Consider the following 13454-nt stretch of genomic DNA (forward strand, 5'->3'; position numbering starts at 1 on the left):
CTATGCGTTCTGCTTCCTCTTTGGACGTTCCTGTTCCTCTTTTAATGGCCCTATTCCAATCTCTGTGTTGCCTTGTACATCGCTCATGTTTCTAATTCTTGTTATTATCAAATGACGCCTACATTGCCTAGATAGTGTCTGTGTGGTGGGGAGCCTTGAAGTGGTGTTACAAATCTCCATTGTACATAAACCAGGCTGCAGTTCTCTTCCCCCTTTAGCTATTTCCAGTCTTCATGGCAACGTAGATTGACGCAAATGATGACCGCTTGGCCCCTTCTTGTTTTCAGTGATCCTCAGTCCCCTTTTGAAACAGAAACAGTGTTGGGCTCTAACTTGACCTGCATACTCAGCTAGCCTTGAAAGCACTTATGTTTGCCATGCTGCACCATTTTGGCAGTTTGCTTCTGGGGACGCTCTAGGCGGTCAATTTACTTTCAGTAGTGCAGTGCCCATCTCCTCCATCCATCTCCCATCCAGCAGTGTTGCTCTTTTGTCGCCTCCCTCAGTTGATGTATGTATCTGTGCCAGAATTTCTCCCCTGCCCTCATTCGCTGTGACTCAAGTCCCAGGGTCTTTGCCCTTCTGCCACTCTATTTTGATCAAGTCTCCCTCCTTCGCTCTGAACCTCAACTTCAGTGCTCCCCTCACCACAACTCTGCCCCCAGTTTCCCTTTCCTACAGTGGCCCATCTCAAGCCACCTCCTCCTCCTCTGCTGCATGTGTACAAAGTGCCAGGTGCATCTGCTGCAGGTCCGTGTCTGATGTATAGTGTTTTCTCTTTTTCTGGGGCCCTCAGTCACTGTCTCTCCCACACAGCACCACAGCATTCAGCAGTCTCCTGCATCTCCTCTGCCAGAAGCAACTGATGCAGTTCTTTCTCTCCCCCGAGACTGACTCTCAGTCACGGTCTCTACCCCTTGCACTGACTCTTATCTCTTCTGTTTTGTAGGAAGTACCACACGCACCTGCTACAGTTCGATGGTGAAGGCGGCTGGAAGTTCGAGAAGCTGGACAGTGCTGTTCGTGTCTCGCTGACGGAGGAGAAACAGCGGCTGGAGCAGCAGTTGGCCGGGGTCCCAGAGATGCAACAGCGCCTTGGGGAACTCTGCCAGATCCTGGGCGAGGACCCCGCTGTTGGCACCATTGAGGAGCACCCAGAGACAAAGCTTGCCATCTGAAACACTGTCCAACCCCAGGATACACCAAATGGCGTCTATGTGCCTGAAATGTGTGGAAGGCACTGGGAGGCTGTTAAGGGTGCAGGCCAGACACATTTTTTCAATCATCTCCTTGGTGACAAGGTTTGCTGCGTGACCAGCAATAGATGCTGGCCTGGGAAGATATCCCGCTGAGGGAGAACTGGGTCTTCCTGTTTTACAGCTAGTGCAGGACACGTTCTGTTTTCCCCTACATCCTCAGCAGCTCTCACACTGTTAAATGCCAGCTTCCTCACACAAACTTTATCCTCCTTCCCAATGAACCTCTCTCCCGAGTGGGTTGATCTGTTGAAGCTGTTAAGGATACAACTTGTCAGTCAGTCAAGCTTGCCAATTCTTATCCTTCATCCTCCAACTATTCTCCCCAAACCACAGCCAGCAGTCTGTTTTTAAGACGTCCATGCTAATGAGTCTCTCGCATCCTGTGGTTGCCTGGCTGGATGTCTGTGTGAGGATTTGTGTGATGATTTTTGTATTCAGGTGCTCTTTGCACAAGTCTTTGATGGTAAATAGGACAGCCACACCCTGGTTTTTCACAGGTTTTGAATGATAAGTAGGACTGCAGTATCAGGTTTCGGACGTGTCACAGTAGTTGGAGCAGAATACAATCCTCTTTCACTTTGATATATAATTGCTGCTCTTTGATTCCTGCTGGTACTAGCATGTTTTCTTATGGTAAGCAGATTAGCAGCACTAAAATGCCATCAGAAGCACGAGTGTTTAGGACAGTGGAGTTGGCTCGTTCATTTACAGTCAGTCAATGCACTTATTTTCGGCGCTGATGATGAATAGAGAAGCAGTAACCACATTTCCTTATTCAAAAGCGTGAGAGTGGCTTAAACAAAGGACATGAGGTGTCCAGGTTGATCACTCGGCCTGGTTCACCTTGCTGCTACCGCTGTGGACGCACCAAAGCTCCTTGGTTACCGAATATTCAGCAATGTGAAAGCACACAAGACAGAGGCCTTTTCGCACTAGTGTTCCCTAGGATTGATCCGAATTTCAGAAAAATGGTCTTCGTATTCAAGTATGCCATTCAGCGTTTTAATGACTGCACTTTTTTTCTTAAACAAAAACGCAACCACTTTGTCCCTTCCATTTCCATTTGGTTCCCGACTGTGGCCTAAATGCGCTGTAGGTCTCCTCACAGGACAATTGCACAAGAATGACACTTCTCCCAACAGAACACGGACCGAGTCAGGTAACGGAGCGTTCACCAAATGAAGGAAAGGGGGCACCATAGAGGATGCCACGGATGTGTTTTTTGCTAAAATGGCAGCGAAACAGGAGAGAGAACCTCTAGGGAGGGGGCTTCAAGTGAGACTGCGGAGAACCCAGAGAAGCAGGACCTGTTGAGCGTGGAGAGTAGGACCTTTCCAAATGAAAGATGAGGAGAAGCATGGTGAGCAGGAATAGCAGGGAATAGCAGGCACACGTTATATCTTGGTGAAAATCTGAGCTGTCAAACCATTTTTTTCCTCTGGTTAGTGCTCATCAGCAGGGAAGACCACCACTACTAACCTGGAAATTGGGGAACCCAAAGAAAGATGGGAGCACATATTAGCTGCACTGCCCACCCCTGCCCCCCCACTTCCAAAGTCACTATCTTAGACCATCCCTGAATGCATGAGGTAAAATTCCTTCCCCCCCCTACCTTACTCCGCATCAAAATCCTGGACTATTTCCGACCCCCAAGGCATTGTCCTTGCCCAGCCCCGCTCTACAAAGCACTGTTCCTAGGTGCCTTTCACGACTTACGGTATCATGACCATCTGCATCTGTCAGGAATTATGAACCTTTTAAGTACTCTGCCTCCTCTCTTTCTCCCAAGTAGACCCTGTTTCGGCCTCCTCTTAAGTCTAAGGCACCACTAGAGTCTGTCACTTGCTCCCTACAGCATCCACCCCCTGCATTGAGGCACCCTCCCTGACTGAATCTCACTCCATTGTTACTGCCCCTTCCCACCATTCACACCCCGAGGCTCTGGCCCTGCCCTCAATGCATATATTGCTTTTCCCTGCTGCCTAAGCCTCTGGCCTTGCACACCTTACTTGCCCATCCCTCCCTTTTGATGGGCGTCTCAAGCCTCCTTTCTTTACAGCACTGGCCATGTGTGTCGCTCACGTTCTAAGGCACCGCCCCTCCCTTCCAAGGACCTGGCACACTCAAGTCGTGAGTCACTGGTCCACTGAGCATCTTTTGACATGCTAGTTGCCCTTTCCTAAACACTGACCTGACTTGGCACACGCCCCAGGAAGATGTTCACAGGTCCCACTGTTCTCCTTTTTCTGACTGTTTCTACTGAAGCACAACATTTATTTTTACTATTTTACCCAGGTGTCTTTAACCCTTAACCCTTTGCCAATCATTTCGAGACAGATTTTTAAAAAATAATTGTACACTATGAATTGGCTTGTCCTGCTGTAAAACGCATAGTGCACTAAACAAGGCTTGAAGGAACATGCTCTCTGTGAACACGGGTAGGCTGAGGAACCCTGAGTATAGGAAGAAGCTTCTACGATTTGTGGCAAGGAGCGATGCAGGCAGCGCTCATAAGCCTGGGTGCTGCTGCATAGGTCGCACCCTCTTCCTGTCTCTGCACAGGTGCTTTTGTAATTTTATAATCCTCATTTGATGGTCACTTTTTATCCCGCCTGTGGCATACATACCCAATGCCCCACAATGGAGAGTATTTGACCTGAAGGAGGGGGGGCACAGTCCTGCATGGGGCCACAGCCCTACCTGTCCCAAGGGTCTCTCCCAATGCAGCAGACGTCTTTGCACATCCATTCATCTAAGACTTGTAGAATGCTTTGATCTCTTCTCACATCTAAGCGTGACCATCGTGTGACGCGCTCTGTGTTTGCGCATGAGGTGGGTCCTTTACTCCTAGTCACGTCGTTGTTGCTGTACGAGACACTGTCTGCAGTACCCTACATGCTCACCTATTCCTGATTCTCTTCACTGCTCCTGTGGTTCTCTCTGTACTTGCATTCATGTCTGTGGTCCTGTACACACGTTGCATTCTACTTACTTGTGCACGTGGGCCCTGCTGTCCTGCTTTACATGCTGATCTTCTCATGCTCCTGCAGTCCCTTCCTTTCTTCTGTGACCGCTAGCTCTTCTGTGCTCATGTACCGGTAGTCCTGCCTGTGCTCCTGTACACACGGACAATTCTGGGCTCCTGTACATACAATGCGACCTGCTCCTTTACACAGTCTCTCTTAAGTACACACTGTCCTCATGTACATGCATTTTCACTGATTTTGAATGTGAGGGACCCATGATTCTCCTGCCACCCCGAGCAACTTCTCATGAGGGTTTACTTTGTTTAGGCCACCCTCTCAATTTGTTGTTGAAGGTTTTGCGTTATTTTGTATAAACCTGTGTTGAATTATAAACCCGAAACTGTGAAATGCAGCTGCCTTGTGAGCAGACCCTTCTCCTTTTCACCCTGGATTGGGCCACTGAGCAGAGACCCTGACCTAGAGAGGTGCATCAAGATGCCACAGTCCTGTCACAGGTCTGTTTCTGGGTAGCCCCACCTTTTCCTTGCGGTTATACTTTTCAGATTCTCAGCTGTAACGCTCCACCTAGATTGTGTAGTGATGTCAAATGTGTGTCTCTGTGAAGATTTTGAGTGAGAAGTCCTGTTAGTGTTACAGGCAATTTCATTTTTCTTTTCCTAACCCCATAACCAAGATATTGAAGTGAAAATGTACGACTGCAAAATGTGTGCTTGGTGGTTCCTGATGCCCTCATTACCATACACCTCGTGCCCTGCCCTGCCCTGCTCTGCCCAGACCCGGTGGAGAGCGCACTCTATTCTACCACCCACAAACCAAGCTTCCCAACACTCTTCCTTGCCTAAGCACTTCTGCGCCTTGCTCACACAACTTGCACACTATATATGTCTAACTAATCTGAGTGTAATGACTGTGTTGTTTGGTAGTAATTTATTTAATTTAGCTATCTGTGACAATTGGTAATCTATTATTATTCTAGTTGTACCAGGGGCGAGTGTCCCCACGCCTTTGGGAAGCTGCTTGGGGAGAGGGCAGTATTCCTTGATGGCTGTAGTAGAGCTGTGGTCTCTTCCCAGGTGTGTCAACATAGGAAAGCCCTGGCTGACCTACCACATTCTGTTTCTTGCCATTTCATTGTATTGCTCCTGTTAGCTGTGTAATAACAACTTGCTAGGATATGAAGGCCATCGTCAAGGTGGCAGTGTATACTATATAAATAATTTCATATCCTGCCGGTGCCAAAACATTAAGAAAATTCCCCCCTGGATATCAGTGTCTCTATTGCAAGCTACCCCCGCTCTTCCTCCTACTCTCCCTGGGCATTAACATGGCAAAGACCAGAGATTTGTACTTTTTTTTTTGATGTTCGAGATAGAAGGGGTGACTCTCTACAACGGGGATCTGCAACATGCAGCTGCCCAGATATTTTGGACTTCAACTTCCATGATCCTCACAGCTGACTACGACGACCACCCGTTACAGACCCTCTTTCTAGACAGTCTACCTTGCCCAGCTTGCTTCATGCCAACCGTTTGTCCGAGGCGCTTCATTTTTCTGTTTTTTGTAATTTCCAGTATATCCATTCCACTCCTTTAGCTCCTCTTTTACAGTTTGTTGGCTAACGCAGGTGATTTGTGTGGACTCTATTTTGTCTGATTGTACTTTGGTAGAAGTACTGGTGCTGTTCCAGTTGCTGTAATAGCGGACTGCGGTTGAACATTACCTGCCAGCCTTAACTTTTTTTATGTGGGTTAAAAATGTTCAATGGCGCAATCCTATGGCAGTCTTTTGAGCATCCTTTTTGTACAAATGAAGACCAAACTAAAATTTGTGCGTCTTAATTATAAAGCCATGACAGTGGCTGTAGGCTCTGTATATAACATTCAGGTTTGCCGCTTGGCCTTTCACCAATCCATGTTACATCCAGTATGGGGTAATGTTGGTTTTTTACAGCACAAGTTTTACGCCAGTGTAGATACTTCATTCTTTTTAAAAACCAGGGATCCGTTTCAGTTTCCCCTCATCCAAAATACAGGACACGTGTCTGTGTAGTTAAACTAGTCTTTAAAAGACTCAAAAACCTTTGCATTTTTGTGTAAGAATCCCAAACCCTAAGTTAAGGAAGACATTTCCCTCTAATTCTCACGATCAATTTAACTCTAGAACTTGACATCTGCATCCTAAAAACCCTATGATCCATTTCATTCTAAAGTCCACTTGCCCATGCCATGGCATTGTGGCCCCATTAGAGAGCGATGTCCTAAACTCCCTAAGCCAAGACCTGATCTAGCACTGTTTTTCAGGTTCTGTTTTTTTCAGCCAGGTCTGTCCTGAATGAAAACACAGCCTGTAGGCCTTTCTTGGTCAGGCCTACTTTCTTCTCGCTTTTCTGATATCATTAGTTGACAGTCTCCAGTTCTCCCTACTTAATATCATGCTTCAGGACCTGGGATACTTTACACAGTGTTCAGTGTTCAAAGCATACGTTTGGAAAAGGAGACATCTTGGTAAAGTTGCATGCTCTGAAAAGCGTCCACAGGGGCTGCTTCTTCCCCCAACATTTTGCGCAGGCCATAAAACGTCCCAAGCTGTGTCCAACCAGGAAATATATTTCCTTTTGTAAAGTCTTCTTGAAAGCTGGGTAGGAGTTGTCTTGGTTTTTTAGTTCATTTATTTTAAGCGGGCTGAGGTCCTTGCGCACCCATCACTTTATGGAGTACAAATTACAAGTAAAAAGATGTCTTTTGACCCTATCCTTGTTTTTTTGTGTCGGCCATAATGTACAAATCGTTTGATATACGTACTTGCTTTTAAATCTTAAAACATTCCAAGATAATTGGTAGTATGTACCAACCCTGATAATCTTCCCTAATCCACGCATGCTCGGTGACTACTGAACAGCTGTATTCTCACACTCTTCCCCCCCCCCCCCACCCCCCTTACTAACAGCCGCCCAACCAGCAGAAGGAAGGTGTTTGCCAGGGCCCTGGAAGAGACCGTGGCAGAAATTGGCATAATTTCCAGTTCTATGTCCAAATGTCGCAAGCATAAAACCGACTTTGCTGAAGGCTGCGGTTAAGGCCTTGCAGTGTCGGTCTTATGCCAGCTTCTCCCTTCCCTCTGTCCTGTTCAGGGAGGGTCCCCTGCCCATCTACCCTCCTGCTGCACCGCCGCACAACCCCCACCCCCACTGCTTACCTTTACTGGCCTAACCGATCTTGGTCCCCAGAACGCGTCACTGAAACCCGGTAGCACTGAGCATCGTGCTTTCTGGTGCAGGCTTTTGGGCATTAGCGGTTTAGGGACACACGATCTGGTGACCGCGATTTGTAATTTCCCCCAAGTACCGCTGTCCTGAAAGAATATCCAACCCTAGTACCGCTTTTGTTTTGTACAGAGGGAAAATGGTGCCTGCATTCCATAGCATGCCTTTAACGTTGTGACAGCACGATGGGCAATGAATGGAAAATGTGGCTTGGGCTTTCTGGAAAGTCGCACATTTAACAGAAGCCCTCTTGCAGCAGGTAGGGAAGGCTGTGGAATTCGGAACCAAGGCATTGGAGGGAAAATGGGGTGTTCATTTTGAAAAATGATTTGCTTGAAGTTAGGGCTCGGGGTGCTTGCAAGGGATGACTGGCCTCTTTAATTTTCATCTGTGCAACAGCATGGCACCGCTGATCCCTGAAAGAGAGGGGATATGAACTTATTAATATGGTCTTACAAATGTGTGGTGAAATACACTTCTTTTAAACGAAGAATATTTTTACGATGTATAGCCCTTTCTATGTTAGTGAAAAGTTGCTGAAAGTTTAGTAAACAAAGCAGCCATGGGTACCATGCCGCAATTTCGGCTAAAATGGTTTCCTACTTTTTCTGTCTTCGATCCATGAACCCATCACACCCCTTTCATTCTTATCACCCCAATGTAGCCCTTAAAGAGAGCTTTGAAAGGTGGGGGCAGAGATTTCGCAGAGCGCACCTCGGGGGCGGCGATACTGTCCCCTGCACCCATGGTGAAATTACGTACTATGCAACAATAACCAAAAGAAAGAAATTGACACAAAGTGAATAAATCATGAATTGTTTTATAGCAAAAGAAAACGAATGTCAAGGAAAAAGCAAATGCCACATCGCCTTAATGTTTCAAGTGCCTGTTTGCGTGTTTGTTACAAGTAAAGCTCAACGAGTTATTTTAGAAACCTATTTGTGTTCTTGATTTGTTTTTTGTTTTCTTGGCATTTACTGTGCATTGGTGCCTAATTCTTGAATATGTGACATTGTCTTGGAATACACACCGATGTGGAACCTTGGTAAACCCTTCCTGCTCCATTGGACCGCCAAGTCAAAGGTGGTTTGGCATCCAGGGGAGCCTGCAAGTGTCCGAGCAGGCAGATGCTTCACAAAGGGCTGCGGAAGAGTCTGTCGCTTTTCCCAGAAATGCGAGTGATTATGTCCCAGCCTTTCATGCCTTTCAAAGACACTGGCCTGCTGGTAAATCTACTGATTTTCATTTCAACCAGTTCACCTCTGTGTGGAGTATCTGCTCATACATACCCAAATGGTCAACATTTCTCCAGCAGGGGGTTTGGCATGGATATTCCCCGTCGTCAGGTCGGGAATCCTCGGTATAGAAAAAATCATTATCAGTTTTGTTTTTGATCTGTCTTTCTCAGTAGTAACCAATCACTGGTCTCTGGGTCATACTGCTCCCAGCCAATGACTGCCCTCTCCCTAAGCCCCGCCCCTGGCAGCCATCCTCAGATTTTTACCGCACGTTCAAGTGTTGGGAGTCCTCGTGCTTAGCTCTCGAGCTTTTGCTGCATTTTCGTGCTTTTTTTTCAGGAGATTTTCTCATTTTTTCGGTTAAATAGAGCCTCTAGCTCCACCGTTTCTTCTTCCGATCAACGGGGATCCGTTTCGGAGTTTCTACGCCCCTCAAGGGTGAAGATTTCGTCGAGTTGCGCTTTTGGAGGATTCCAGAAGTTCCGAGGCCTACCCCGGACATGGCCCAGAAGAAAGGGAGCCTGACGCCCGGGAAGCTGTTCAGGACCTGCCCTGGATGCCAGCTTCAGAACGTTTTCAAGGAGGACGAGCATTCGTTATGCCTCTACTGTCTCCATGAGGACAAGACGCACAAGGAAAAGGACTGCGCGTTTTGTGGGAACATGTCGGAGCGGACCATGAAGGATCGCCACCTCCGTCTCGCCAACTGGCTGGAAGGTAAGAGCCCGCCAGGCGAGAAGAAGAAAAAGAAGTCAGAGCGGTCTTCTAAGTCCTGTAAGGGTGCTCTGGTGATGGGAGCCCAACAAAAGGCTAAGCACCACGAGTCCGCGGGCACCGGGAGTGCCGAACACTCGGGCTCCTTGGCTGCCAGGCAGGGCGCATCCTCCTCGGCGCCATCGACCACGAGCCAACGCTCTGGCTCGGGTAAGAGGAAGTCAGAGAACCCGGCGAAGCTTCTGGAGAGGCCCCGGTCGATCTCGAAGATTCCGGCAGCGGGGGAGTGAGGCTCGGACCCTCCCCCCAAGGTGAAGGCCCCAGGCATACAGAAGGTGACGTTGGCCTTCATTCACCCTGCTAAGACCTCGATTGAGGATGTCGCCGCGGCCCTGGCTCAGCCTGTGGAGGCTACACCAGTGGGGGCGCCCTCAGGTACCAGAGTCTCCCTGCCACCGCGGAGGGAGTCGTCTTTCAGGCCCATCGAGAAGTCCCCCACAAAGTCCTCGTTGGAAAGGGTGGGGGAGGGGTTGGTGGCTGTCGTGGATACGGACAGATCGTGGATCTGAAGAGGAGCTCATCCAAGTCGTGGAGGAGGCCCAGTCCATCGGGAGGGATCCCGATGAGGGCGACGGTGACGCAGACGAGGCTCCTAAAGAGCCCTCGCTCCTGTCGTTTCCGGCGCCGCAGGACACCTCGGTGGCCATTTTGTCAGCCATCCAGTCCTTATACTTGGAGATAAGGACTAGGTTGCCCCTTCCCCCGACGGAGGTGCCTGAGCCAGACCCGACGGAGGAACCGGAGCCAGGACCTTTGGGGAGCCCACCACTTAAGAGGAGGAGGACGCATCCTAGGCCTCCTCTCCCGCCTCTGCGGCCTTCTCTGCCTTCCCCCGGTCCACTACCCACAGGGATGATACAGGCATGGACACGACTATGACGGGTACGACGACGGGACGTGTCCCCCGTCGACCCCTGCCCGGGCGTCCCCACCCGACGAGATTGGATCCTTCCATGCAACGATTTCCAGGGCATCTGAGCTTTTCCAGCTCTGCCCCTAGGAAAAGGAGGGGTTCCTTTACCAACGGCGCAAGGCTAAAAGGAAGACGGTCCTTGCCGTACCGCTTCTTGATGACATCTGGGACGAGGGGCTCGCCCTCCTCAAGAACCCTGCCACGGCTCCTGCGAAGAGAGACCGGTACGAGAAGAATTACCTGGTCCCCGACGCTGCCCCCTTGTGCCTTAGGGCGCAACCTACCCCGGACTCGGGTCGTGTCAGCGGCGGCCAAGAAGAAAGGGGGGGGGGCGGCATCGGCCTCGACTTCAACCTCCCCTCCGGACGGCGAGGGTAGGAAGCTGGATGCAATGGGACGACGGGTCATCTCATCTGCAGCGACGACCATCAAGGCGGCCAACGCCCTGGCCATCGTAGCCCGCTACGACAGGGAGTTGTGGTTCAAGATCGCCCCTCTGTTGGACTTCCTTCCGGATGCCAAGAGGGCTGAGGCCCTGGAAATCTTGCAGGAAGGTGAGATCGCCTCGGACCACGCCATTACGGTGGCTACGGACATCGCCGACACCGGTTTCCGTCAGTTGGGCAACAACGTTTGCCTGAGACGACGAGGATGGCTCAAGGCGACGGATTTCCGCCAGGACGTTCAGACCAAGGTTTTGGACATGCCTTTCGATGGGAACAACCTTTTTGGCAAGGCGGTTGATGAATCCCTTCAGACGATCAAGACGGACACGCAGACGGCCCGTGCACTGGGTGTGCTCCAACAGCGACGGCCGTCCTTTCGGAGCTCCGGAAGCAGACAGGGTGCCTCCAAGGGAGCCGGCAGCAGCTCCTCTACTTACCGTCAAGCGGCAAGGTCTTCGTCGCAGGAGGCCTACAGGGGACGCGGCAAGTCGGGTGGATCTCCTTCGTCGTCGCCAAGGTGGTCAAGGAGGCAAAGCGGCCTCCAAGCAAGATTGAACCGACCGTCGGGTCGGGCCCCCGCCGAAGCACCCCGGTGGGAGACCAGCTGACGAAGCTTGTCGGCGTGTGGGAGTCCATCTCCACCGACCGTTGGGTGCTGGACACCCTGGCCCTGGGGCACGCCCTCGAGTTCCAGAAGAGGTGCCCCCGCATTCCTCCTGTGGCCAGGAAGGAAAATCACGTCCCTCAACTGCTGTTGGAAGTAAGGGCGATGCACAGGAAAGGTGCCATCGAGCTCGTCCCGAAGAGGCTTCGGGGCTCCGGAGTTTACTCAAGATACTTCCTCGTGAAGAAGACAGGAGGATTGTGTCCCATCTTGAACCTGCGACGTCTAAACAAATACATCAAGGCACAGAAGTTCCGGATGGTCAACCTCCAGCACGTGCTGGGACAGCTGGAGGAGGGCGATTTCCTGTCGTCGTTGGACTTGGAGGATGCTTAATTCCACATCCCTATTCTAAAGAGACACCGACAGTTCCTCAGGTTCATGGTCAAAGGGCGGCACTTCCAGTGCAAGGCCCTCCCGTTCGGATTAAAATCGGCGCCCAGGGTGTTCACCAAGTGCCTAGCACCGGTGGCGGTGTGGCTGCGCCTGCAGGGGATCCACGTCTACCCCTACCTGGACGACTGGCTCATACAGGCAAGGACAAGGGAGCTCGCCGTGGAACACACTGCGAAGACCGTCCAGCTGCTCACGGACCTGGGGTTCTCCATCAACTTTCCGAAATCCCACCTGGTCCCGTCGCAAGTCGCCCTGTTTCTGGGAGCACAGCTTGACACAGTGGCACGGCGGGCCTCACCGTCGGAGGAAAGGATAAGGACCATCGTAGGTCTGCTGGCCACAGACGTGGCCAGAGCGAGGTCTATCAAGTCCCTCCTCGGAATGATGTCGTCCTGCATTTATCTGGTGCCCCACTGCAGACTTAGGATGCGGCCCTTGCAAGAATTCCTCGACGCTCACTGGATCCAGACGACGGGCAGCTTCGAGGACAGGATCCCGCCCGACGAAGCGTTCCGTCAGGCGATACGATGGTGGGGTGTCCGCGCTCATCTGGCAGCGGGAACAGGTTTCCTAGCCCTGGCCCACCAGGTGACGGTGACGACGGATGCTTTCCTGGAAGGTTGGGGAGCGCACACCGGGGGTCTCCACGCGAGAGGCCTTTGGCTCCCGGAGGAGAAGACTCTCCACATCAACATCTTGGAGCTCTGCGCAGTGTTCTGGGCCCTCGGGTCCTTCCTTCCGTCCCTCAAGGGCAAGGTGGTGAGGATCTTCACCGACAACACCACCACGATGTTTTATTCGGAAGCAGGGCGGAACCAGATCCCCTGCCCTGTCCAAGGAAGCCCAGGATCTATGGCATTGGGCCGTCGCCCAAGGGATGTTTCTGGTACCCTTTCACTTGGCAGGGATAAAAACCACCATCGCCGACTCACTCAGCAGAGAGCTGCGCTCGTGCCACGAGTGGGAACTGCGCCAGGATCAAGTGGACCGACTCTTCCGACGATGGGGCAAACCCCAGATCGATCTCTTCGCGACGGCGGCGAACTCCAAGTGCCGGAGGTTCGCCAGCAGGTTTCCCCAACCGAGGAGCATGGGCGATGCTTTCTCGTTCCCCTGGGACGGCCTGTTCCTTTATGCATTCCCGCCATTGCCGTTGCTACTCTGGCTCGTCAACCAACTCAAGAGGTCTCGGTGCAGGTTGATCCTCGTCACACCGGCGTGGCCGAGGCAGATCTGGTTCCCGGACCTTCTGGACTTGTCACCGTCCAAACCAGTCAAGCTGCCGACGGACGCGGATCTTCTCTCCAGAGAAGGAGGCGCCATTCTTCATCACGAACCAGAGTCGCTGAACTTGCAGGCCTGGCTCCTGCAGCACTAGAGTTTGGAGGATACGACACCCCAGCCGACTGCAGAGAGGTTCTTGCAAAGGCCAGGGCATCCTCAACTCTCAAGTGCTACGGACATAAATGGAAGAGGTTCTCTGTCTGGTGCCGTGCACAGAAGATTAACCTTCTG

At 51.2% G+C, this 13454-nt stretch overlaps 1 protein-coding gene across 1 annotated transcript in view; it reads left to right on the forward strand.

The window, feature by feature from the left end:
* Positions 1-8446, forward strand: part of ABCD1 (ATP binding cassette subfamily D member 1) — a 282766-nt gene extending 274320 nt beyond the window's left edge. The window contains exon 10 of the mRNA XM_069645376.1: positions 950-8446. Within this exon, the coding sequence (XP_069501477.1) occupies positions 950-1178 (229 nt within the window). The 3' untranslated portion in view covers positions 1179-8446. The remainder of the gene's footprint in view (positions 1-949) is intronic.
* The last annotated feature ends 5008 nt before the right edge of the window (positions 8447-13454 follow it).

The sequence above is a fragment of the Ambystoma mexicanum genome, chromosome 2p (assembly GCF_040938575.1).
Source record: "Ambystoma mexicanum isolate Mex_15411 chromosome 2p, UKY_AmexF1_1, whole genome shotgun sequence".
NCBI classification, from domain to species: Eukaryota; Metazoa; Chordata; class Amphibia; order Caudata; family Ambystomatidae; genus Ambystoma; species Ambystoma mexicanum.